Source organism: Hemiscyllium ocellatum, chromosome 1 (genome assembly GCF_020745735.1).
Source record: "Hemiscyllium ocellatum isolate sHemOce1 chromosome 1, sHemOce1.pat.X.cur, whole genome shotgun sequence".
Lineage (NCBI taxonomy): Eukaryota > Metazoa > Chordata > Chondrichthyes > Orectolobiformes > Hemiscylliidae > Hemiscyllium > Hemiscyllium ocellatum.
In genome coordinates this window covers 29,327,922-29,351,237 of record NC_083401.1, presented here as the reverse complement: position 1 = coordinate 29,351,237, position 23,316 = coordinate 29,327,922, and the positions used below count along the sequence as shown (strand labels likewise).

Genomic DNA, 23,316 nt, shown 5'->3' with positions numbered 1-23,316 from the left:
TGTCATGCTTTTCCAGCACCACTCTCTTGACTGTTAATTTTAAACTGTGGAGTGTAACTCTTGGCACAGTTGAGAATTTCAGCAGGTGCTGTCATGGAATCACATCTAGTATTGGATACTACATTGAGTTTTGCAAGCAAGATATGGTTAACAGATCTAAGTGCTTTGCTTGCACAAACAACCAAATAGATATGCTGTTTAGTATAACTGACTAGTAACTGCACATAGATGGGAAGTCTAAGCAGTTGTGCATGGAAATAGCTGCATAATACAGCAGATCTGTTGCCCTTCAAACTGAGATACTGTGCTTCAAAAGTTAAAAAGATAAGCAGTATTCTACTTTCAGGTGTCAAACTCTACTCTCTAAATTTGCCAGCATTCTTAGGCCCAATGGTTCTCGGAGCAACATATGTTAAGGACCAGGCCAGGCCCCCTCAAAGCATTTCAAGAAAGTAGCCCAGACCCTAACTTTTCTAATTATTTTAGGCAGGCGTAAAGTGGATATCCCATGAGTGATGCAGCTGGTCAACTCACTTAGTTTTAAACAAATCAATTTATTTACAAGATTACCAAATGAAACACAGACTAAAGAGAACCAAATACAGAATAACGTAACCTATCTGAAAGTCGAACAGATCAAGCCAACTTAATGAGGCTGTTCCAAATACCTGCAAAAATCCCATAAATACCCCTTGGCACAAATGGTAAAATCAAACACAGGGTCTTACAGGGCAGAAATCAGAGAGAGAGGAAGATCAGCATGGACCTGCATCTTTGAGTGTACTGTACTATGCTAAAACCAAACCAAATAAAGGCTGAGCTGGGAGAACTGGTCACTCCCCTTTCATTATACAAGTATTTTTTTTAAACTTGAAAGCCTTTTGCCAAAGGCATTATCCGATAGCGAAAATCAAACTGGCCCTAAAACCCTTCAACTTAGACCTTTCAGAGTCTGTGTCTTTTACAATCTCTCTGAAAAAAAAACCCAAGGACAACAGAACATTGTTGAGGGAGCAGCATTGTCACGCACATCACATAGCTGCACTCACCCCATTTTTTTCTCCATGCACCTCTGCATATCCATATCTTAGCAGATAACATTGACTTGCCCTCATCTTATTGATAGCTCATACTTATACTTCACAAATCATCATACTTATACTTCACAAATCACCAACAGTTGATTTTATTGTATCCAAAGAAACCAGTCTGAGTTCCCTGCTTCATCTCCTCAAAGGAGAAGAGTCCAGTCCTCCAGTGGTAGACATGAGAACTGCAAGACCACTGGATCAAAAGAGTAAGAGATCTTCAAGGAGTCTCACAAAGCATTGGCACTCAGCAGATCCTGTCTTGGGGATATTGTCTTCTTCAATCGATGCTCATTCCTTTGACCTGTTATTTTATTGATTGAATCAAATTTCACCATTTCTTCTGGTAGGATTTGACCCCAAGTTCCCAGAATGTTAGCTTGGATTTCTGGTTTACTAATCCAGTGAGATCACCACTAATCCACTGTGTCCTGCTCACCATCACCTTATTGAATGGCATAGCAGGCTTGAGGGGCCAAATAGCCTACTTCTGCTACCAATTTTTGTACGTTCCACTGCACTGTGATATGATGCAGCTTGCCAGTTCATCAAACTGGTGGATCAAGAAAACATTCTCCACTTTGAAATGTCTTGGGTTACACTTCAGTTTCAACTGAGTAGAGGACAGAGAGTTAACAATAGCATGAATCGAAGTCCAAGATCTGAGATCCAACACTTTAAGGAGAGAGCAGGGATAAACCAGGAAATTGCAAGACAGTTAATCTTATCACTGTAATGGGGAAACTATTGGAAGCAAATCGGAGGGACAGATTTAATCAGCATGGAGCAGCATGCATTAATGAATAACAATCAGTATGGCTTTTTTAAAGGGAGGTGACCAACTAGATTGAAATTTTCAACGAGGTGACTGGGTATGTAGGTGATGGCAATGCATTTAACATAGACTATTTGGACTTCAGTAAGGCTTTTGTTAAGATCTCACATGAGACACTGGTAATGGAGGTAAGTGTCCTTGAGTTCCAAGTACATTTGCTAATTGGCTGAGTTGCAAGAAGCAGAGGGTGACTGACGAGGGTATTTTTGTGACTGAAAACCTGAGTCCAGTGGAGTTCTGCAGGTACTTCTTTTGGGGCCTTTGCTGTGTGTGGTATACATAAATAATTTAGACTTTTAAGAAGGAGAGTTGAACAGTAAGTTCACGATTGATACAAGAATTGGTAGGGTGGTAAATCGTGAGAACGGTAGCCTTAGATTACTGGAGGTTAAGATTGGTCTGGTCAGATAGGCTAGTCAGTGGCACATGGACAAGACAAACAAGGCAAGGGAATACATGATGAATGGTAGGACCCTGACAAAAACTGAAAATAAGAATGAGCTTGGTGTGAATGCCTACCAATTCTTTAAGATACCAGGATAAGCAGCGAAAGTGGTTAAAGCAGTAAACAGGAGACTTGCCTTCATTAGCCAAGGTATACAGTGTAGGAGTAGGGCGATTAAGCTGAATCTGTATAAGACATTGGTTAAGCCAACAACAGAGTATTATGTATGCATTTCTGAAATTATAGGATGGATATGATTTAGAGGAGGATAAAAAGCCGAAGGGCCTGTACTGAGCTGTATGTTATACAGCTCCTGTACTGTGCTGTTCTATGATTACACTGGAAAGAATGTAGAGGAGATTTACCAAGATGTTGCCTGGGCTGGAGAGTTTTGATTATGAATAGAGATTAGGTAGATTGGGGTTGCTTTCCCTGGAGCAGTGAAGACTAGGAGGAACATGTTTGAGATGAAGAAAACAATGAGGGGCATAGACAGAAAGGAACCTTTCCCCTTGTTGGTGGGACCAATGACTATGGGGCTTAAAGTTAAGGTGAGAGGTAAGGTAAGCTGAAGTTTACAGGGGATGAGAGGATTTTTTTCCCCCCAACTCAGAGGGTGTAGGAATCTGGACTCACTACCTGTAAGTGTGGTAGAAGTAGAACCTTAACATTTAAATAGTATTCATATCTGTACTTGCAATGCCAAGGCATACAATGCCAAGTACTAGAGAATGGGACCAAAGTAGCTAGGTGGTTGTTTTGGACCAGTGCAGACTTGATGGACTAATTGATCTTTCTCAGTGCTGTTGACAATGACTCTATGACATATTTCTCCCATCTTCATTTTAGGTAGTTCTTCTGTGACTCACACCACTTTCAAGAGGATGGATCACCGATCCAGGTGAAAAGTCAGCGTGTGTCAACACCCATTTGACATGAACAACTCACCTATCCTGTCAAGTTCCCCAAGAAACTTGTATGTTCTCAATTTAGAAGAATGAGGGGCAATCAGTGCAGGCCCAACCTACTCAACCTCTCCTCAAAAGACAGTTTCTCCATTTCTGGGGTCAGCCTCGTGAGCTTCTCTGGACTGTCTCTAATATCAGTTTATCTTTCTTAGACAACGGGCTCAAAACAGTTCACATTATTCCAGCTGCAATCTTACTAATGCTTGGTACAATTTTAGCAAGATATCACTATGTTTAATCATTCCCTTTAAAATAAAGGCCAACATTGCATCTGCTTTCCATATTACTCATTGAATTTAGATAATAGTTTTATAAGCTTCATGGACAAAGACTCCCAAATAACACTGTTCTATAACATTTTGCTATCTTTCTCGAAGAAATAATATTCAGTTCCAATTTATTGTCAATTATTGATGCTCCAAGTCCTCATCATTGAGATTTCAGATGGTGTCATGCAGACCAAGGATGCCTTATTCTCCAAATTTCCCAACTTGCAAATAGAATTACAGCATGAATAGTTAAATTAAACCACTGGAGGATACTGTTGCACTATGGATGAAATAACTTTCCAGTCAATTAATAGAGTTACAGCAATGATCAGATGCAAATTCCATTTTCACACAGCCAGCTTTGCTGATAATACAAGGCAGTAAAACCGCAATTTGTCATGCTATTATAGTTGCATTCAGTCAGAATACGTACAAGGTAGGATGTTAACATATCGATTCTTCTCTTTGTTTTCTTCCTTCGATGCAGCTTCACAAGTAGCCTGGATTGGGCATGCAGGGAGAGCCTGTGTTGCCATGGAGACACAATTTACTTCAGTACATTGTTTTGATAAGAGCGATAAAGGCTGAACTCTTGAGTAATAAACATTTAAGACCATAAGAGATGTGAGTACTAACAGAATTCAAATTTGCTTTATTTTTGACAGCTAATGACTCAAGGCTTTAATTTTGTAATAAACCAGTAATGCATAGATTTGCCAATTCAACTGCATTTAGGCAAACTAAAATGGCATTTACATTGAAAATCTCTGCCCAAAGGGTGATTCCACAATACCATCCAGTTTACACTAATAGACAGACTCTACCACAGCCAAATTAAGAATCTGCATATATATATAAGCTCGTGTTCAAAGTTTGTGAGAAGATTTGTAGCTCGGGTGCTCGTTGTTGTGGTTCTATTCGCCAAGCTGGGAGTTTTTGTTGCAAATGTTTCGTCCCCTTTCTAGGTTACATCTTCAGTGCTTGGAGCCTCCTGTGAAGCGCTTCTGTGCTGATTCCTCCGGCATTTATACTGGTTTGAATCTGCCGCTCCCGGTTGTCAGTTGCTGTCCGCTGCAGTGGCCGGTATATAGGGTCTAGGTCCATGTGTCTGTTGATAGAATTTGGGGATGAGTGCCATGCCTCTTGGAATTCCCTGGCTGTTCTCTGTTTGGCCTGCCCTATAATAGTGGTGTTGTCCCAATTGAATTCGCGTTGTTTGTCATCTGAGTGTATGGCTACTAGGGATAGCTGGTTGTGTCATTTCGTGGCTAGTTGGTGTTCATGGATGCGGGTTGTTAGCTGTCTTCCTGTTTGTCCTATGTAGTGTTTTGTGCAGTCCTTGCATGGGATTTGTACACTACGTTAGTTTTGCTCATGCTGGGTATTGGGTCCTTTGTCCTGGTGAGTTGTTGTCTGAGGGTGGCTGTTGGTTTGTGTGCTGTTATGAGTCCTAGTGGTCGCAGCAGTCTGGCTGCCAGTTCAGAAACGCTCCTGATGTATGGTAGTGTGGCCAGTCCTTTGGGTTGTGGCATGTCCTCATTTCATTGTCTTTCCTTAAGGCAACTGTTGATGAAATTGCGCGGGTATCCGTTCTTGGTGAATACCTTGTACAGGTGCTCTTCTTGTAGTTCAGGTGTGCTGCAGTGTGTTGTGGCCCTTTTGAATAATGTCCTGATGCAACTTCGTTTGTGTGTGTTGGGGTGGTTGCTTTCATAGTTCAGGACTTGGTCTGTGTGTGTGGCTTTCCTGTATACCTTCATTGTGAATTCTTCATTCGGTGTTCTTTGTACCATCTCGTCTAGGAATGGGAGCTGGTTGTCCTTTTCTTCCTCTCTCGTGAATCGGATTCCTGTGAGTGTGGCGTTGATGATCCGGTGTGTGTTCTCTATTTCTGTGTTTTTAATTATTACAAAGGTGTCGTCCATGTATCTGACCCATAGTTTGGGTTGTAATTGCGTTAGAACTGTTTTTTCTAACCTTTGCATTACTGCTTCTGCTATGAGTCCGGAGATCAGTGAGCCCATGGGTGTTCCGTTAATTTGTTCATATATCTGGTTGTTGAATGTGAAGTGTGTTGTGAGGCATAGGTCCAGTAGTTTAAGTATGCTGTCTTTGTTAATAGGTTCAGCGTCCTGTTGTCTGTTGTGTATGTCCAGCAGGTTGGATATTATTTCTCTGGCTAGGGTTTTGTCAATAGAAGTGAACAGTGCTGTTACATCGAATGAGACCATGGTTTCTTCCTTGTCTATGTGTATATTTCTGATGATGTCCAGGAATTCTTGTGTTGACTGTATAGAGTGTCTGGATCCGCTGACAGAACACCCATGGGCTCACCGATTTCCGGACTCATAGCAGAAGCAGTAATGCAAAGGTTAGAAAAAACAGTTCTAACGCAATTACAACCCAAACTCTGGGTCAGATACGTGGACAACACCTTTGTAATCATTAAAAACACAGAAGTAGAGAACACACACCGGATCATCAACGCCACACTCACAGGAATCCGATTCACGAGAGAGGAAGAAAAGGACAACCAGCTCCCATTCCTAGACGAGATGGTACAAAGAACACTGAATGGAGGGAGGAAGAGGGAGAACAAAGCACAACAAACCTGTTAATTTGACATTGGTGGTGGCAAATACTCTGTTATAAAGGATGAGATAATTTGACATTTACGAAATAAAAAGCAAAATTGAACACGGTTGACAGACTTATGAAAGAGAAATCATGTTTTCAACTTGTTGGGAGTTTTGTTTTGATAATTATAGTACAGACAGAGTAAAACCAAAGGAATTAGATTCTCAGGTGGCTTTTGATAAAGTCCCACACAAGAGGTTTGTGAATAAAAACAGAAGCCAAGGTATTTAAGTGATTATTATTATAGACTGAAAAAGCAGAGAGTAGAAACAAATTGATCATGCTCTGTATGGGTCAATATCAAGTTCACAATTATTCACAATCTACATAAATAATTTGGATGCTGGAAATCAACTGTAATGTCTCTATATTGCTACGGATGCCAAAATAGATGAGAATGTAAGCTGAGAGGATAGTGCAAGGACTATGCTAGCAAGCTCAGGTGAATATGCTAGAATATTGCAGATGAAATAAACAGAAAATAATACTAAATAATGATAAATAATAAATAAAATAAAGCATAAAGTTATTCACTTCAACTTCATTGGAAAGTGCAGCTGTTTAAAGGTATCTCGATGCCGTTAAGTGGGAAGATTGCAAAAGGAATGGACAAACCAGAAGAGTGTGCAAAGCAGCAGCAGATGGAATATAATGTATGAAAGTGTGAAGTTATGCACTTTAGTAGGAAGAATAGAGGCAAAGACTACTTTCTAAAATGGGAAAGGCTTCAGAAATCTTAAGCACAAAGTTCAGTTAGCAGCTAGGAATGCAAATGCAACCTTTCAAGAGAGCTAGAATAAAAGAGCAGAAATGTACTGTGGCTACAGAAGCTCTGGTCAGACCATTTCTGGAATATTTTGAGCATATTTGGGCCCGGTATTTATCAGAGGATATGCTGACATTGGAGGAGTCCAGAGAAGGTTTAAAAGGAATAATCCCGGAAATAAAGGGTTTGTCAAACCAAAAAACAGGAGGATAACTAGGGAGTAGGTAGAACAACTCATGGATAAATATCAGTACTTGTGTTTGGAGGCAGGGGATGTGGGAGAGATCCGAAATAAGTACTTTGCGTTGGTATTCACCCAGAAGGATATGGAGGATAGTGAGATTAGTGAGGAGCATGCTCAGATGCGAGGTTATTTTGAGATAAAAAAAGTTGTGTCGTGTTTCTTGAAGAGCATTAAGATGAATAGGTCCCAAAGGCCCGATGGTATCTACACAGGTTATTGAGACAGGCAAGAGAGGTGATTGCTGGGGCCTTAATCAAGATCATTGTATCCTCGCTAGCCAGTGGGGGACCTGGAAGTCTGGCAAGTAGCTTATGCTTTCTTCTGTTCAAGAGGGGAAGTAGGGATAACCAAGGATACTATCAACTGGTGAGTCTCACGTCAGTGGCTGGGAAACAGTTGGACAGATTCTTAGGCATAGGATTTACGTGAATGGGCTAATTAGGGACAGTAAGCATGGTTTTGTGCAGGGCAGGGCATGTCTTTATTTTTTTGAGCAAATTACAGAAGTGATTGAGGAGGGTAGATGTTATAAGGCTTTTTACATGGTCCCTCATGGGAGGCTCATCCCGAAGATTAAGATGCACGGGATCCACAATCACTTGGCTGTTTGGATTCAGAATTGGCTTGCTCATAAGAAGGCAGAGAGTAATGGCAGAAAGGTGTTTTTGTGGCTAGAGGTCTGTGACATTTGGTAGTCTGCAGGGATCCATACTGGGACCTCTGCTGTTTGTGATACATATGACTTATGTGAAAATGTAGATGTGCGTGGTAGTAAGTTTGCAGATAATATAAAGATCAGTGGATTTGTACGTAAAAGGTTGTCAAAAGATACAGCGGGATATAGATCAGTTAAAGAAATGGGTGGAGTTTAATCTGGGTAAGTGTGAGGTGCTGCATGTTGGGAGATTAAATGTTAAAGAAAAGTATACAGTTAATAGCAGGACCTAAACAGCATTGATGTACAGAGGAATTTTGGGGTTCAAGTCCATGGCTCCCTGAAAGTGGCCACACAATTAGATGGGGTAGTGTAGAAGGTGTACGGTGTGCTTGACTTTATTGGTTGGGGAATTGAGTATAACGGTCAAGTTGTCATGTTGCAGCTTTATAAGACTTTGGTTGGGCCACATTTAGAGTATTGTATTCAGTTCTGATCACCTCATTACAGGAAGGATGTGGAGGTTTTGGAGACAGTGTAGAAGAGGTTTACCAGGAAGTTGCCTGAATGAGAGGATATGAATTATAAGGAGAGGTTATAAAAACTCTTTTCTGTGGAGCAGCAGAGGCTGAGGGGAGACTTTAAACAAGTCCATAAATTTATGAGATAGGCTTGAATTGTTTTCCCAGAGTTGGAGTTTCTAATACTGGGGGTGTTTGGTGGGGGGGGGAGAGAAGAGGAGGAGGAGGAGGACGATGGCGATGATTTCAGGTGATAGGAGGAAGTTCAAAGGAGATGTGAGGGGCAAATATGTTACACAGAGAGAGGCAAGTGTCTGAAACATGCTATCAGGGGTGGTAGTGGAAGCAAATATGATTTAAGGGACTTTCAGATAAGCGCATGAGTATGCAAGGTATCGAGGGATATTGCCCAAAGGCAGGTAGAAGGGCTGAGTTGAATTTAGTGTCATATTCGGCACAACATCATATGCCCAAGGCCAGTTCCTGTGCTGTACTGTTCTACGTTCTATTTGAGGAGCATTGATGACTCTGGGCCTGTATTCCATGGAATTTAGACAGTTGGGGGGGATCATTTTGAAATTTACCGAATATGGAGAGGCCTTGATACAGTGGACATGAAGATGATGTTTCTACTGACCAGAGAACAGAGAACAAATAAAATTTACAGCCCAAGAACAGGCCCTTCGGCCCTCCAAGCCTGAGCTGAGAGATGAGGCCCCAAAGGCGCACCATTAGCATGAAAAGATAACCCTTTAGAACATAGAACATAGAACAATACAGCACAGAACAGGCCCTTCGGCCCACGATGTTGTGCCGAACATCTATCCTAGATTAAGCACCCGTCCATGTACCTATCCAATTGCCGCTTAAAGGTCACCAATGATTCTGACTCCCCATCACTCTCTGGGTAAAGAACCCACCCCTGACATCTCCCCTATACCTTCCACCCTTCACCTTAAATTTATGTCCCCTTGTAACACTCTGTTGTACCCAGGGAAAAAGTTTCTGACTGTCTACTCTATCTATTCCTCTGATCATCTTATAAACCTCTATCAATTCACCCCTCATCCTTCGCCGTTCCAACGAGAAACGGCTGAGAACTCTCAACCTATCCTCGTATGACCTATTCTCCATTCCAGGCAACATCCTGGTAAATCTTCTCTGCACCCTCTCCAAAGCTTCCACATCTTTCCTAAAGTGAGGCGACCAGAACTGCACACAGTACTCCAAATGTGGCCTAACCAAAGTCCTGTACAGCTGCAACATCACTTCACGACTCTGGAATTCAATCCCTTTGCTAATGAACGCTAATACACCATTGGCCTTCTTACAAGCTCTATCCACCTGAGTGGCAACTTTCAAAGATCTATAGACCCCAAGATCCCTCTGTTCCTCCACCTTACTAAGAACCCTACCGTTAACCCTGTATTCCGCATTCTTATTTGTTCTTCCAAAATGGACAAACTCACACTTGGCAGGGTTGAACTCCATCTGCCACTCCTCAGCCCAGCTCTGCATCATATCTAAGTCCCTTTGCAGCCGACAACAGCCCTCCTCACTGTCCACAACTCCACCAATCTTCGTATCATCTGCAAATTTACTGACCCACCTTTCGACTCCCGCATCCAAGTCGTTAATAAAAATTACAAACAGCAGAGGACCCAGAACTGATCCCTGCGGAACTCCACTTGTAACTGGGCTCCAGGCTGAATATTTACCATCTACCACCACCCTCTGACTTCGACCGGTTAGCTAGTTTTCTATCCAATTGGCCAAATGTCCCTCTATCCCATGCCTCCTGACTTTCCGCATAAGCCTACCATGGGGAACCTTATTAAATGCCTTACTAAAATCCATGTACACTACATCCACTGCTCTACCCTCATTCACATGCTTGGTCACCTCCTCAACGAATTAAATGAGATGAGATGAATGAGATCTGGAAGAATTTCTTTAGCCAAAGTGTGATTTATCTGTGGAACCTATTGCCACTGAGGGCTGTGAATGACAAGTCACTGAGTGTATTTAAGACAGCGATGTATAAAGTTTTGATTGGTAAGGGGACCAAGGATTACAGGGTGAAGGCAGGCGAATGGGGTTGAGAAACACATCAATTATAGTTGATGTACGCCCGATGGACCAAATGGCCTAATTCTGTTCCTGTATCTATGGCCTTATGTACTTACATAAAGCACACTTAAAAAGATGAATAAGTATAAGATATGTTAATGTCTTAAAATGATTCAAGGTGATATGGGAAATACATTCCCCATTTGCTTTAGTCCACAAAAAACTATTTTACTTTGGGTTAGCACGTATTATTTAGTGCCATGGGGGGTTTATTTTTCATACAGCCACATTTCTAGAGTATTTCAACGTGCTCAATGTGGAACTGGTTGTTGAATGTGTAGAAAAATAAATGTTCAAATTCCCAGTATCAATATTCTTCAAGTCAATAAAAATGATGATGTGGAGATGCCAGTGTTGACTGGTGTGGACAAAGTCAGAAGTCACACAACACTAGATTATAGTCCAATAGGTTAATTTGAAATCACAAGCTTTCGGAGCGCTGCTGTTTCATCAGGTGAAACAGAGGGAGCACACAGGCACAGAACCTCTGCACAGAGAGATAAGGGTAAGGTAATTCCAAGTAATTAAGAGTGTCAGAAGTTAAATGCAAATGGTATGAATGAACTGTCAACAGACTGAACTTCATTGTTGCGGGGTCAGACTTTTGGAATTCCCTTCTCAGCAGCAGTGAGCGATTATACTGACAGCACATTGCAGCCAGTGAAAGTGACCAAGAGTGTCAAAATGTAAGTAATGTATCAACAGCTGAACAGCAAATGAAAAAAGATGAACTATGATCTGATTAATAATTACAAAAAGAAAATCAAAAATAGGATGATGCTGGAAACAAACAAAATGGCTGGACTAACATGATAGGTATAAGAGTCACATGGCGAGGGTCTAACCAAAGTAATAAATAATCTAAAACTGTACAAATTAATTAAGGTAGCAAGATCATAAGTTATCAAGGCAATGTTGTCAAATCACAACAATAAGGAAGATTTTACACAGAATATTTTGGTGGGGTTATACATAGCACAACACGAACCCAAGATCATGGTTGAGGCCATCCTCATGGGTACAGCATTTGGCTATCTGGTTCTGCTCTGCTTGCAGGATGCTTACCCGAAGATAAGAGGCTGAATGTCCTTGACTGCCGAAGTGTTCCCCACCTGGGAGGAAACACTCCTGCGTGAAAATGAATACAAGGTCTGTAATAAAGAAAAACTTGGGGTTTTCAGTCTTAACAGAAGACATTTGAAAAGTTCTCAGGCATGTATCTCAGGAAAACTGTAAAATATGTAATATGTACTGTGAAACCAAATCAAGAAAACTTGAAATTAAATCGCAAGTAAAGAATAACATGCAATTACTCACGCTTAAGAAAAGCAAATTTAGGACTGATGTCAGAAAATATTTCTATTTTCTCAACCAGAATAACCAACATACTCAATGAAACCCAGATTCCCAGCAATGCAGACAAAAACACTTTATGATGGACAAGTTATGAATTGAAAGTTCATCTAAAGATGATAATGGATGATAAGTATGCAAAAAAAAAAATCGGTTCAAAAGGATATAATAATGACGGTGACAGCTTGAATTGGTAAAACAGAAATGCGGATTTTCTAAGGAAATAAAGATAATTTGGGATTCCCTATGTTTAATTGGAGGAACCTGTATTTCTTCAAAAACAGATTGTGACAGTAGTTTAGTGATAATATCACTGGATTAGAATCTGAGGTCCAGCAGAATACTCCGATGGACATGGGCTTGAATCCACCCATGCTAAATAACGGAATTTGAATGCAATAAATGCAATCTGGCATTAAAACGCAAATCAAAGTATACGGTCAACAAAACTCTGGTTCAAATATGTTAATAAGGAAGGAAATCTGCTGTCCTTACCCGATTTGATCTAGATGTAAATAGAGGCCCAAGTAATATGGCTGCCCATGAACTGAAATGATATGGTAAGCTACTCAGTTGAAAGGCAATTAGACATGCGCCAAAATTGAACGTCCACAACCCACAGAAGAATAACATCTTTTTAAAAAACTGTTCCGATAAAATAGAGGAAATGAACAGATGGAGACATGTTGTGGTGCTGAGGTGTAGCTATCTTTTTCCAAATATTTGCTAGCATTGAATGTCAGCATTCACTATCAAGCCCAACAAGCATTGTCCATTTTTAAGTGCCCTTGGAGGTGGTAACGATGAATTTTCTTCCTGAATCACTGGCTGCAATGTGCTGTCAGTATAATCGCTCACTGCTGCTGAGAAGGGAATTCCAAAAGTCTGACCCCGCAACAATTGAAGGAACAACAATATAGTTCAGCAGAAAGAGATCTTTGTAGTTTGGAATGGAAATGCAAGTGGTGGTGTTCCCATGCATCTGATGCCCTTGTCCTTCTTGATGGCAGAGGTCATGGATTTGGAGGATGCTGTGATGAATTGAAGTGGTGGATCATATATATGGTACACACTGCTACACCACAGGTGAAACGCATAATAATTTTTAAAAATTCATTCTTGGAATGTGAACTTCTCTGGCTAGGTCAACTAGTCCATCCCTAATTGTCCAGCGGAGGGTTCAGAATCAATCACATTTTGTGGATCTGCAGTTAATTATAAGCCAGACGAGGTAAGGTCAGCAATTTCCTTCCATAAGGAATACTACTGAACCAGATAGGTTTTCCTAACAATCCCAACAACGGTTTCATTGTTATCATTAAACTCAATTCCATTGTTCTTATTGAATTCCTATTCCACCATTTTTAACGGCGGGTCCAAGTTTCCAGACTGTTAACTGGTTCTCCAGATTAATAGCCTAACAATAAAATTACTAGGTTATCACCTCCCTGGCTAACTTGTCAATCATTTGTGGTGAGCAAGAAGGAAGTTCTCAAACTCAGTGGAATCTTTTGCAGTCAAAAGTTCTGGTACTGTACTTAAAGAGTAGTTGAACACCACTTCACTCACGGCAAGCCTGTTTTAAGATGCTGGATTTTCTGCTTGTCAATTGGGCTGCTTTGTCTTGGATGTCGTCCAGTTTCTTGCGTATTATTAGAGCTAAACTTATCCAGGCAAATGGAGCATAATCCAATACACTGACTTGTGCTAGGTGCTTAGAGGGCAGCTTTTGCGATTTAGGTGACGAGTTACTTGTCACATACCTCTGACATGTTCTTTAGTTACAGCATTTGGCTTGTCCATTTAAGTTTCTGGTCAATAGTAAGTGCAGTTTGGTGATAATAGAGGACTCAACATTCAGTGCAATTACCAGAGCAAGTGGAGATAGTTAATGGATGATGTGAATGGTCACTTAACAGTCCAAATCTGAATGCTGCTGTCTCTGGTCACAGATAGTTTCAGTATTTAAGGAGAGGTGAACAGTACTGAACTTCATGCAACAACCAGTAAATATCTCTACTTATAACCATAAAAGAGGTAAGGTCATTTATGAAGCAGCCTAGGAATCTACGTTAAGGAACGCATGCAATGAGGTCTTGAAATTGAAATGATTGGCCTCCAATAATTACAACTATCCTCCTTTGTGCCATTTTAGACTCTAAACTCTGCTGACTTTGAATAAAATCTCTGAGGGGGACAACAAATAGAAGAGGAAAAGACTAAATAAAGACAAATCGCTACGGAACTCCAGAAAGCTATTCAAAGTCATGAATCAATAAGAATCAAGCTGGGTTACTAAAGTCCCACTCAGCTGCACAATGGAAGACAGGCATTGGAGAAGAATAATCTAGTCAACTATGTCTATATCTTGAGACAGGAAGACATGCATGATATAGGATAATGTATCACACACTCGGATCAGAGGAAAATAGTGAATGAAAGCTTAATATGAACGAAACTAGAAACTTGCATTAAATTCTTCTCTGAAAAGTTTGTTGTCATCTGCCATTCGTCGATTTGCTTCCTCTTCCAATTTCTCAATAGATAGTGGCGGATACTTTCGATTGGTACTTGGAGACCTGGCAAGCAGTGGCATGCTCTGGAGCTCTGCACAAAATAAAATTTATATTATCAAAATATTCAAAGAGCAGTGGAATTATTTGTTCTTTTGAAAAAATATATATTTGGACACTTAGAATGAGAAACTCAGAATTACAACCAAAGCTGGTAAGCCCTCAAAATTATAAACTTCAGCTGAACTAAAATACCATAAATACTTGCATAATAGTCAATCTACTTTCATTCTTGATCCTTGCCATTTGCCTAAAAAACATTCATTTTTTTCCACATACCTCACGTAATTGCTGAATTCTGATATTAAATCAGAAAATTCATATGCATCACTTACATCAAACTCATCCTAGAGCAAACAGACTTGATATAATCAGAGAATAGCATACCACTAAAGTCAACTGTTCACTACCTCCTGTTTGCACATGTCATTTCAGTGGTACGCACTGGCAAAGAGTAGGGATGCTGGATATGCAGCCCAGTTCAAATTTAAAATGACTTGAGATTAGAGAGTAGACAAACAGTTGCTCAGCAGCTACAAGGCGTTTGGAAATCTGAAAATACAGATTGGAGAAAGCTCTTCACATAGCCTGAGCAAATGCTGAAGTAATGTGCAAACAGAGGAATGCTTGGGCAGTTGGAAGATCAAACAGTGAAGCAGCGAATATTTGTCAATGAAAACGTGGACTCAGTTTCTCAAGGATCTATCTGAATCTTCACATTGAAACATGCAAGAAAATTGGGTCAGCTTTTATTACATATCCCATGATGTTGTTGAGAAGATGATGGCGAACTCTTTATTTGAACCGTTGCAATCAATTTGCTCCAATGGTTCAAAGAAAACAAACTAAGCCTGGCACAAAGATAAGAGAAACAACTTTGCACAGAGACAAGAAAACCAAGATGTTTTGGCATCTCCCAGCAGAACTTGATGACAGGTTAGTCACATTTCAGAGCTGAAAGATGTGTTGCTGGAAAAACGCAGCAGGTCAGGCAGCATCCAAGGAGCAGGAGAATCGACGTTTCGGGCATAAGCCCTTCTTCAAGAGTTTCATAATTAAACATCAACAAAAGAATGGAAGTAGAATGGCTTGTATCAGGAACACAGATGAAACGCTCATGAATTTTGACATTTTAACTGGCACAACTTCAGTTATGCTGCTGTGCATGCCAAAGGATTAAAATTTAAGACAAGAGGGATTGTCAATGAGGAAAAAAACCCTTCCAAAATGACAATTCCTAAAAGGAGAAATTTTCCACATTCATAAGGGATGGATGTATGTAGATGGCTTCAAAATATAGCTTCTGACTGGGAGAATAGCAAATGGATAGTCTTATACAGTTAAATCAATGTTATGCCTTATTAAGATTGCAAATCAGCAATACTGCAGTGACTCCCAGTGATTTAAATGCTTTGACCAACTACTGACAGTCTCTCTGAACAAATTTTTCAAGGATAACACAAGAAAAAAGTGTAATGACTGATGTTGGAGGAGACATGATATTCACAAAGGAAGGAAACATACAGGTTGTTAACAGTCCTGGTAGAGTGGATATTAGGAGCCTGTGATAGAATCAGGATGGAGGCCACTGTCAAATCATTCAAGAAATATTACACAGCCAAAGTAATTGATGGAACAGATGATCACTTGCTTGATCACGTGCTCAACAACCATGTAAATGCCGATGAAAATTTGGATGCTGATTTTTTTTTTTAAGTTCACTTGTGGGACATGGGTATCACTGGCTGACCAATTGTTTGTTTGTTGCCCATCCTTGGTTTCCATTGAAAAGGTATAGTCAGCTGCCTTCTTAAACTGCTGCAGTCTATATGCTATAGGTTGACCCACAATGCCCTTAGGGAGTGATTTCCAGGATGCTGACCCAGTGACAGTGAAGGAACAGCAATGCATTTCCAAGTCAGGATCATGAGCAGCTTTGAGGGGAATAAGAAGATAGTGGTGTTCCCATATATCTGCTGCCATTGTCCTTCTTGATGGAAGTGATAATTAATGCAATGGGCTCGGTTATTTGAATAATAAAGAAAATGAAATAATATTAAGCTCTGCTGTTCTTTCTGCCAAAGTAATTTACCTCTCATTTTTCCATGTTATATTCCATCTGCCAAACCTGTACCCATTCACTCAATCTAACAATATCCTGCTACAAACTATGTTGTCCTCACCACTTATCTTCCAACCTAACCCTATCAAAGGAGTCATCTGCAAACTCAGCAATAGACAGGCACCATATCCACAGACATTCAATCAATCCACAATCAAGCTCAGAAGCACCATGCACAAGACGCACACAGAAATTCACCAAACCTCCTTAGAGGGCACCTTCCAAACATACATCATGTTTGGAAGGACAAGTGCAGCAGATTAGTGGGAACATCATCACCTGCAGGGTCCCCTCCAAGAGACTAATCATCCTGACTTGGACATAGATCATCGTCTCTTTACTGTCGTTGAGTCAAAATCCTGGAATTATTTCCCTAGCAAGCCATTAATACGAACTGTAAATAATTATGACCCCAGCACTGACCCGCATGGTACTCCACTAGTCACAGGGTTGCCATCCCAGAAAAGTTCACTATTCCCAGTTCTGTCTTCCATGTTAATACACCATGGGCAGTACGGTGGCACAGTGGTTAGCATGCTGCCTCACAGCACCAGAGACCCGGGTTCAATTCCAGCCTCAGGCGACTGTCTGTGTGGAGTTTGCACATTCTCCCTGTGTCTGAGTGGGTTTCCTCCGGGTGCTCCGGTTTCCTCCCACAGTCCAAAGATGTGCAGGTCAGGTGACTTGGCCATGCTAAATTGCCCGTAGTGTTAGGTTAGGGGTATGGGTGGGTTACGCTTTGGTGGGTCGGTGTGGACTTGTTGGGCCGAAGGGCCTGTTTCCACACTGTAACAGAAGGTCAAAGACTAGGAAAACTGCAACAAGTAACTCACTTGGCTCTCCAAAGTGTGTCTACCATCCACAAGGCTCAAGTCAGGAGTGTGATGAGAATAATCCCCACTTGCCTGATTTTGGTGCACCTCCAACAATACCATCCAGAACAAAGCAGACAATTTGATTGACACTTTACTCACATTCATTCTCTTTGCCATCAATGCTCAGTAGCAGCAGTGTGTACTATCTACAAAAGATGTACTACAGAAATTCAAAGATCCGTATACATCACCTTCCAAATAAATGCCCGGGATTGTCTAGAAGGACAAAGTCAGCAGATAGTGGGAACAACAAACCACTTGCAAGCTCCCCTCCAAGTCACTCACCGTCCTGACGTGAAACATATCGCTGTTCATTTGCAGTCGCTGGGTCAAAATTCTGGAATTCCGTCCCTCAGGGTATTCTGGGTCTTCAGACTGCAAGATGTCAAGATGGCAGCTCACCACCACCTCATGGGCATCCAGGGATAGGCAATAAATGCTTGTCTGCTACCATACCAATACTCCATGAATGAATTTTTAAAAAAATTCTTTGTTGCCCAAAATTCAAACTCAAGTTATTTCTAGAGTAGTCCACAGACCCTAGGCCTGCTTTTGTACTAGTTTTTGGCAATCACTTGTTTGGGAAAATAATCGTCCAAGGACATTTGTGTCACTGGTCATGGGAACTATGCTTTCCTGGATGCCTGAAGTGCTCAATCTTAGAGTCGCATCTCTGACCACATATTTCATAGGTGTTTCTGGCAGGAGATCTTTCAAGAGTCACTGGAGTCAGGAAAGGTCCCGGATGATTGGAAGATGGCTGTTGTAACCCCCTTGTTCAAGAAAGGATCAAACAAAAGATGGAAAATTATAGGCCAATCAGCTTAACCTCGGTTGTTGGTAAAATTCTAGAATCCATCATTAAAAGATGAGGTTTCTAAATTCTTGGAAGAGCAGTGTCTGATTAGAACAAGTCAACATGGTTTTAGTAAGGGGAGGTCATGCCTGACAAACCTGTTGGAATTTTTTGAAGAGGTAACAAGTAGGTTAGACCAGGGAAACCCAGTGGATGTGGTCTATCTAGACTTTCAAAAGGCCTTTGATAAGGTGCCACACGGGAGGCTGCTGAGCAAGGTGAGGGCCCATGGTGTTCGAGGTGAGCTGCTGGGATGGATTGAGGATTGGCTGTTTAACAGAAGGCAGAGAGTTGGGATAAAAGGTTCTTTTTCAGAATGACAGCCGGTGACGAGCGGTGTCCCGCAGGGTTCAGTGTTGGGGCCACAGCTATTCGCATTATATATTAATGATTTGGATGAGGGGACTGGGGGCATTCTAGCGAAGTTTGCCGATGATACGAAGTTAGGTGGACAGGCAGGTAGTACTGAGGAAGTGGGGAGGCTACAGAAGGATCTAGACAAGGTTGGGAGAGTGGTCCAGGAAATGGCTGATGGAATTTAACGAGAGCAAGTGCGAGGTCTTGCACTTTGGCAAAAAGAATAAAAGCATAGACTACTTTCTAAATGGTGAGAAAATTCGTAAAGCCAAAGTACAAAGGGATCTGAGAGTGCTAGTCGAGGATTCTCTAAAAGTAAACATGCAGGTTGAGTCCGTGATTAAGAAAGTGAATGCAATGTTGTCTCTTATCTCAAGAGGGTTGGAATATAAAAGCAGAGATGTGCTACTGAGACTTTATAAAGCTCTGGTTAGGCCCCATTTGGAGTACTGTGTCCAGTTTTGGTCCCCACACCTCAGGAAGGACATACTGGCACTGGAACGTGTCCAGCGGAGATTCACATGGATGATCCCTGGAATGGCAGGTCTAACATATGAGGAACGGCTGAGGATCCTGGGATTGTATTCGTTGGAGTTTAGAAGATTGAGGGGAGACTTAGAGACGTACAAGATAATACATGGCTTGGAAAGGGTGGACGCTAGGAAATTGTTTCCGTTAGGCGAGGAGACTAGGACCCGTGGACACAGCCTTAGAATTAGAGGGGATCAATTCAGAACAGAAATGCGGAGACAGTTCTTCAGCCAGAGGGTGGTGGGCCTGTGGAATTCATTGCCACAGAGTGCAGTGGAGGTCGGTACACTAAATGTCTTCAAGGCCGAGATTGATAGATTCTTGTTGTCTCGAGGAATTAAGGGCTACGGTGAGAACGCTGGTAAGTGGAGTTGAAATGCCCATCAGCCATGATTGAATGGCGGAGTGGACTCGATGGGCCGAATGGCCTTACTTCCACTCCTATGTCTTATGGTCTTATGGAACTCCCTTGGCCTTGAGATCACTGAAATTCCTTTTTCATATTCCTTTTCCAAATTTCCTCTTGTTGACGAATGTTCTCAAAGAATTTTATTTATTCAGGAAGCTCCTCCAAGTCAGTTTCTTCTGATCACGAAGATAATTCTACCAGGTCAGAGTGTCATACAGAAAGTACAGCATGGAAACAGACCTTTCTTGTTCATGCTGACCAGATATCGTACATTAATCTAGTTCCATTTGCTAGCATTTGGCCCACAAAATTTCAAAACCCTTCCAATTCACAGACCCATCCAGGTACTTTTAAAAGGCTCTAAATGTATCAGCCTCCACCACACCCTCAGTCAATATACATGTATCACCCTGTGTGAAAATGTTGTCCCTTAGGTCTCTTTTAAATCTATGTCCTCTAGTTTTGGACTCCATTACCCTGGGGAAAAACCTTGGTTATTCACCCTATCTGCGCCCTCATGATTTTATAAACTTCTATAAGATCCCCCCCCAGGTATTGATGTCTCTGCTGCATTTCTTGAACTAAGCTTTCAGGAAGTGTTGGACTGATAGACCACAGCGCTGCATGTATGCTTAGTCTTAGGTTGTAGATCTGTTCGAAATCTAATCCATTAAGCATGATGATAGTGCCATACAATTGAGGTTATTTCCCATGTGAAGATCAGATTTTGGCTCTATTAAGGACGGTCTGGTGCTCACTCTTACTGTTATTGACAGAAGCACATGCATCTGCAGCCATACATTTGAATATGCTTTACCCTCCTTTTGGTTCCTTTACCACTTTCCAAAGACTCAATTTAACAGTTATGTGAATTAGTGCTGGGCCAGTTTGATCAGTCATGGTGCTGCTGAGCTACTTGTAATTGGACATTGAAATCCCCCAGCCAATTTACATTCTACATCCATCCAAGTGATTTTAAATGTGGGAAAAGATTTGATTCATCAACTGGCATTTTGGTGGGATATCTGCAGGAGGCTTCCTTTTTAATGTTTTAACTGATGTCATGAGACATCACCGGATCCAGGGTCAATGTTGAGGACAACTCTCTCGACTATAAACCACTGTGCTGTCACCTCTGCTGCATCTGACCTGCTGGTAGGAGGACAGGAATGATGATGTTGTTGCTTGGAGTATGGTCTGTAAGATATGAATCCATGAATAAGACCATGTCAGCTTGCTGTTCTCCTAATCTTGGCATATGCCCGCAGATGAGAGGAAGGAAGGCTTTGCAAGGGGTCTAGTTTTATTTTGTTTTGAGACTTCCAAATGGTTTTATAAAACCGAGCGGTTTGCTAATCTGCTTCAATGGGCAATTAAGAGCTGAGTAATTGCTGTGGGTCTGAAGTCACATATAGGTTAGACCAGGTAAAGAAGACAGATTTCCTTCTCGAAAGGACATTAGGAAATGAATTTTTTTTGATAATCAAGAATCATTTCATGATTATCATTAGACTTCTAATTACAGAATTTTTGAATTTCAATTTCTCCCATCAAAAAAAAGACCTGTAATTAAATCACTGCACAGTTCAAATCCAGGTCCATATTACTATTGCCTCCCCGAAGTAAATTTGTTTTGTTCTGCATAGGGATACAGACTCCACTTGTGAGCAAAGGTACAATTAATTTAATTAGGCACACTAAGGTATGAGATTCAAGACAGCTGCAAACACAAATTCTGCATGCACACCTGATGCATTGATTAACTATGTAGATTAGAAATTCTGGACACAAGCAAGCCTGACCATGTCATTATTCTCTGTGAAGAAGTTATCACAGAGGATCTTTAAAGTGTTACCTGTGGTTGACAATTTCCAAACACATACCAAGGTGTGGGGCTGCTTTCTTTCAGAATAAATTACATCAGAACATGGTCTTAAATGAAATGTTGTATTCCTTGATGGATATTGGTGGGGGGACACAAGGTCTCAGTAATACAACTACACTTTATTTTAAAATTCACTCATGGAGCATGGCATCACTGGCTGGACCTGCATTAATTGCCCATCCCTCGTTTCCCTTGAAGTGAAGGAGGGCTGACTTCTGGAACCACTGCAATTCACTTGTCGTAGGCACATCCACAAAGTCACAAGCAAAGATATTCCAGGAATATACCCAACAACACTAATATATTTCCAAAACTGGATGGTGAGTGGCTTGGAAGGGTATTTGTTGATGGGGGTGTTCTCAAATATCTGCCTTGCGCTTTTAGATGCGTGGTCTTGGGTGTGGAAGATGCTAAGAAGCCTTGAAGTTTTTAAATGCACCTTGTCAGCTGCTACTGATCATCAGTGGCAGAGGGACTGAATGACTTATTCAGCTGTGGGACGTGGGCATCACTGACTGGCCAATTTTTTTTGAATTGCCCATCCCTAGTTGCCCTTGAGAAATGGTGCAGTCCATGTGTGGGTTGACACACAATGCCCTTCGGGAAAGAATTCCAGGATTTGATCCAGTGACAGTGAAGGAGCAGTGATATATTTCCATTTCAGGATGATGAATGGCTTGGAGGGGAACGTGCAGGTAGTGGTGTCTTAGGCATTGCACCAGATACCCTGGAAGGTGTCATGATGACTGTACCTTTGATAACACTCATATATTTGCTTCATTTCAAGGGCCACACTGCTTACAACAATAGCTGTTCGAAGATAAGGATTACTCCCTCCAACCACAGCTGATGCTTCAATTACACAATTGAATGATTGAGAGAGAGAGTGTTAATACAATGCAGCCCATTCTTCTTTCAGGGTAATTGCAGAGCAGAGTCATACAGTAAGGAAACAGACACAGTCCAACTCATCTGTGCCAATCAGTTTTACCCAATCTGACCTATATACTAGCATTTGGCCCACATCCCACTAAACCCTTCCTATTCAGGTACCTATTCAGAAGCCTTTTAAATGTTGTAATTGCACATGCCTCCACAACTTCCTCAGGTAGCTTGTTCTATTCACGCAGCACTCTATGAAAAAGTTACTCCTGAGGTCCTTTTTAAAATGTTTCTATTTTCACCTTAAATTCATGTTCTCTAGTTTTGGATGCTCCAATCCTAGGTAAAAGACTTTGGCTATTCACACTTTCCATGCCCTTCATGATTCCATAGATCTCCATAAGGTCACCACTCAGTCTCCAATGTGCCAGGGATAAAAAAAGAAGGTCTAGCCTATTCAGCCTCTCCCTTTAGCTTAAACCCTACAGTCCCAGCAACATTACAAGATGCCTCTTGAAAATAAGGTTCCAATGGCTGGATTAATTTATAAATGCTTTGCAATAGTAGTCTAAACATGCTGCATGTCCCACCATGAAGTGCTCTGCTCTATTAAATCAGGTACAGGGGAGATGTGATGGACGCTGAAGAGCTGGGAGAGTGGCAGAAGTATTCCAGGATGAAGACTGAACATGAGGATCATGATCTTCATCATGGACTGGAACAGCATCAGGCTCAACAAGCCAGACAGAACTTAAAAAGCACCCACTTTCAATAAATCTGAAGTGGGTGAAGACATCATTCACTCATTCTGAAAACTGTTGTTCCAAAGATAAGGAGTCTCTGCTGAGCTTGAAAATCAAATGAAATTGTTTTTGCTTTCCTTTCATGCTTTTCCTGTTGTTCAAGAAAGGTCAC

General features: G+C 41.3%; 1 protein-coding gene across 6 annotated transcripts in view; it reads right to left on the bottom strand.

Moving 5' to 3' along the window:
* Positions 1 to 23,316, bottom strand: part of LOC132825897 (receptor-type tyrosine-protein phosphatase alpha-like) — a 298,285-nt gene that overhangs the window by 114,865 nt on the left and 160,104 nt on the right. For all 6 annotated transcript variants that reach the window (XM_060841716.1, XM_060841555.1, XM_060841887.1 and 3 more), the window contains 2 exons: positions 14,382 to 14,518; positions 4,039 to 4,129 (listed from right to left, as the gene is read on the bottom strand). In XM_060841716.1, coding sequence (XP_060697699.1) covers positions 4,039 to 4,129; positions 14,382 to 14,518 — 228 coding nt within the window. The remainder of the gene's footprint in view (positions 1 to 4,038; positions 4,130 to 14,381; positions 14,519 to 23,316) is intronic.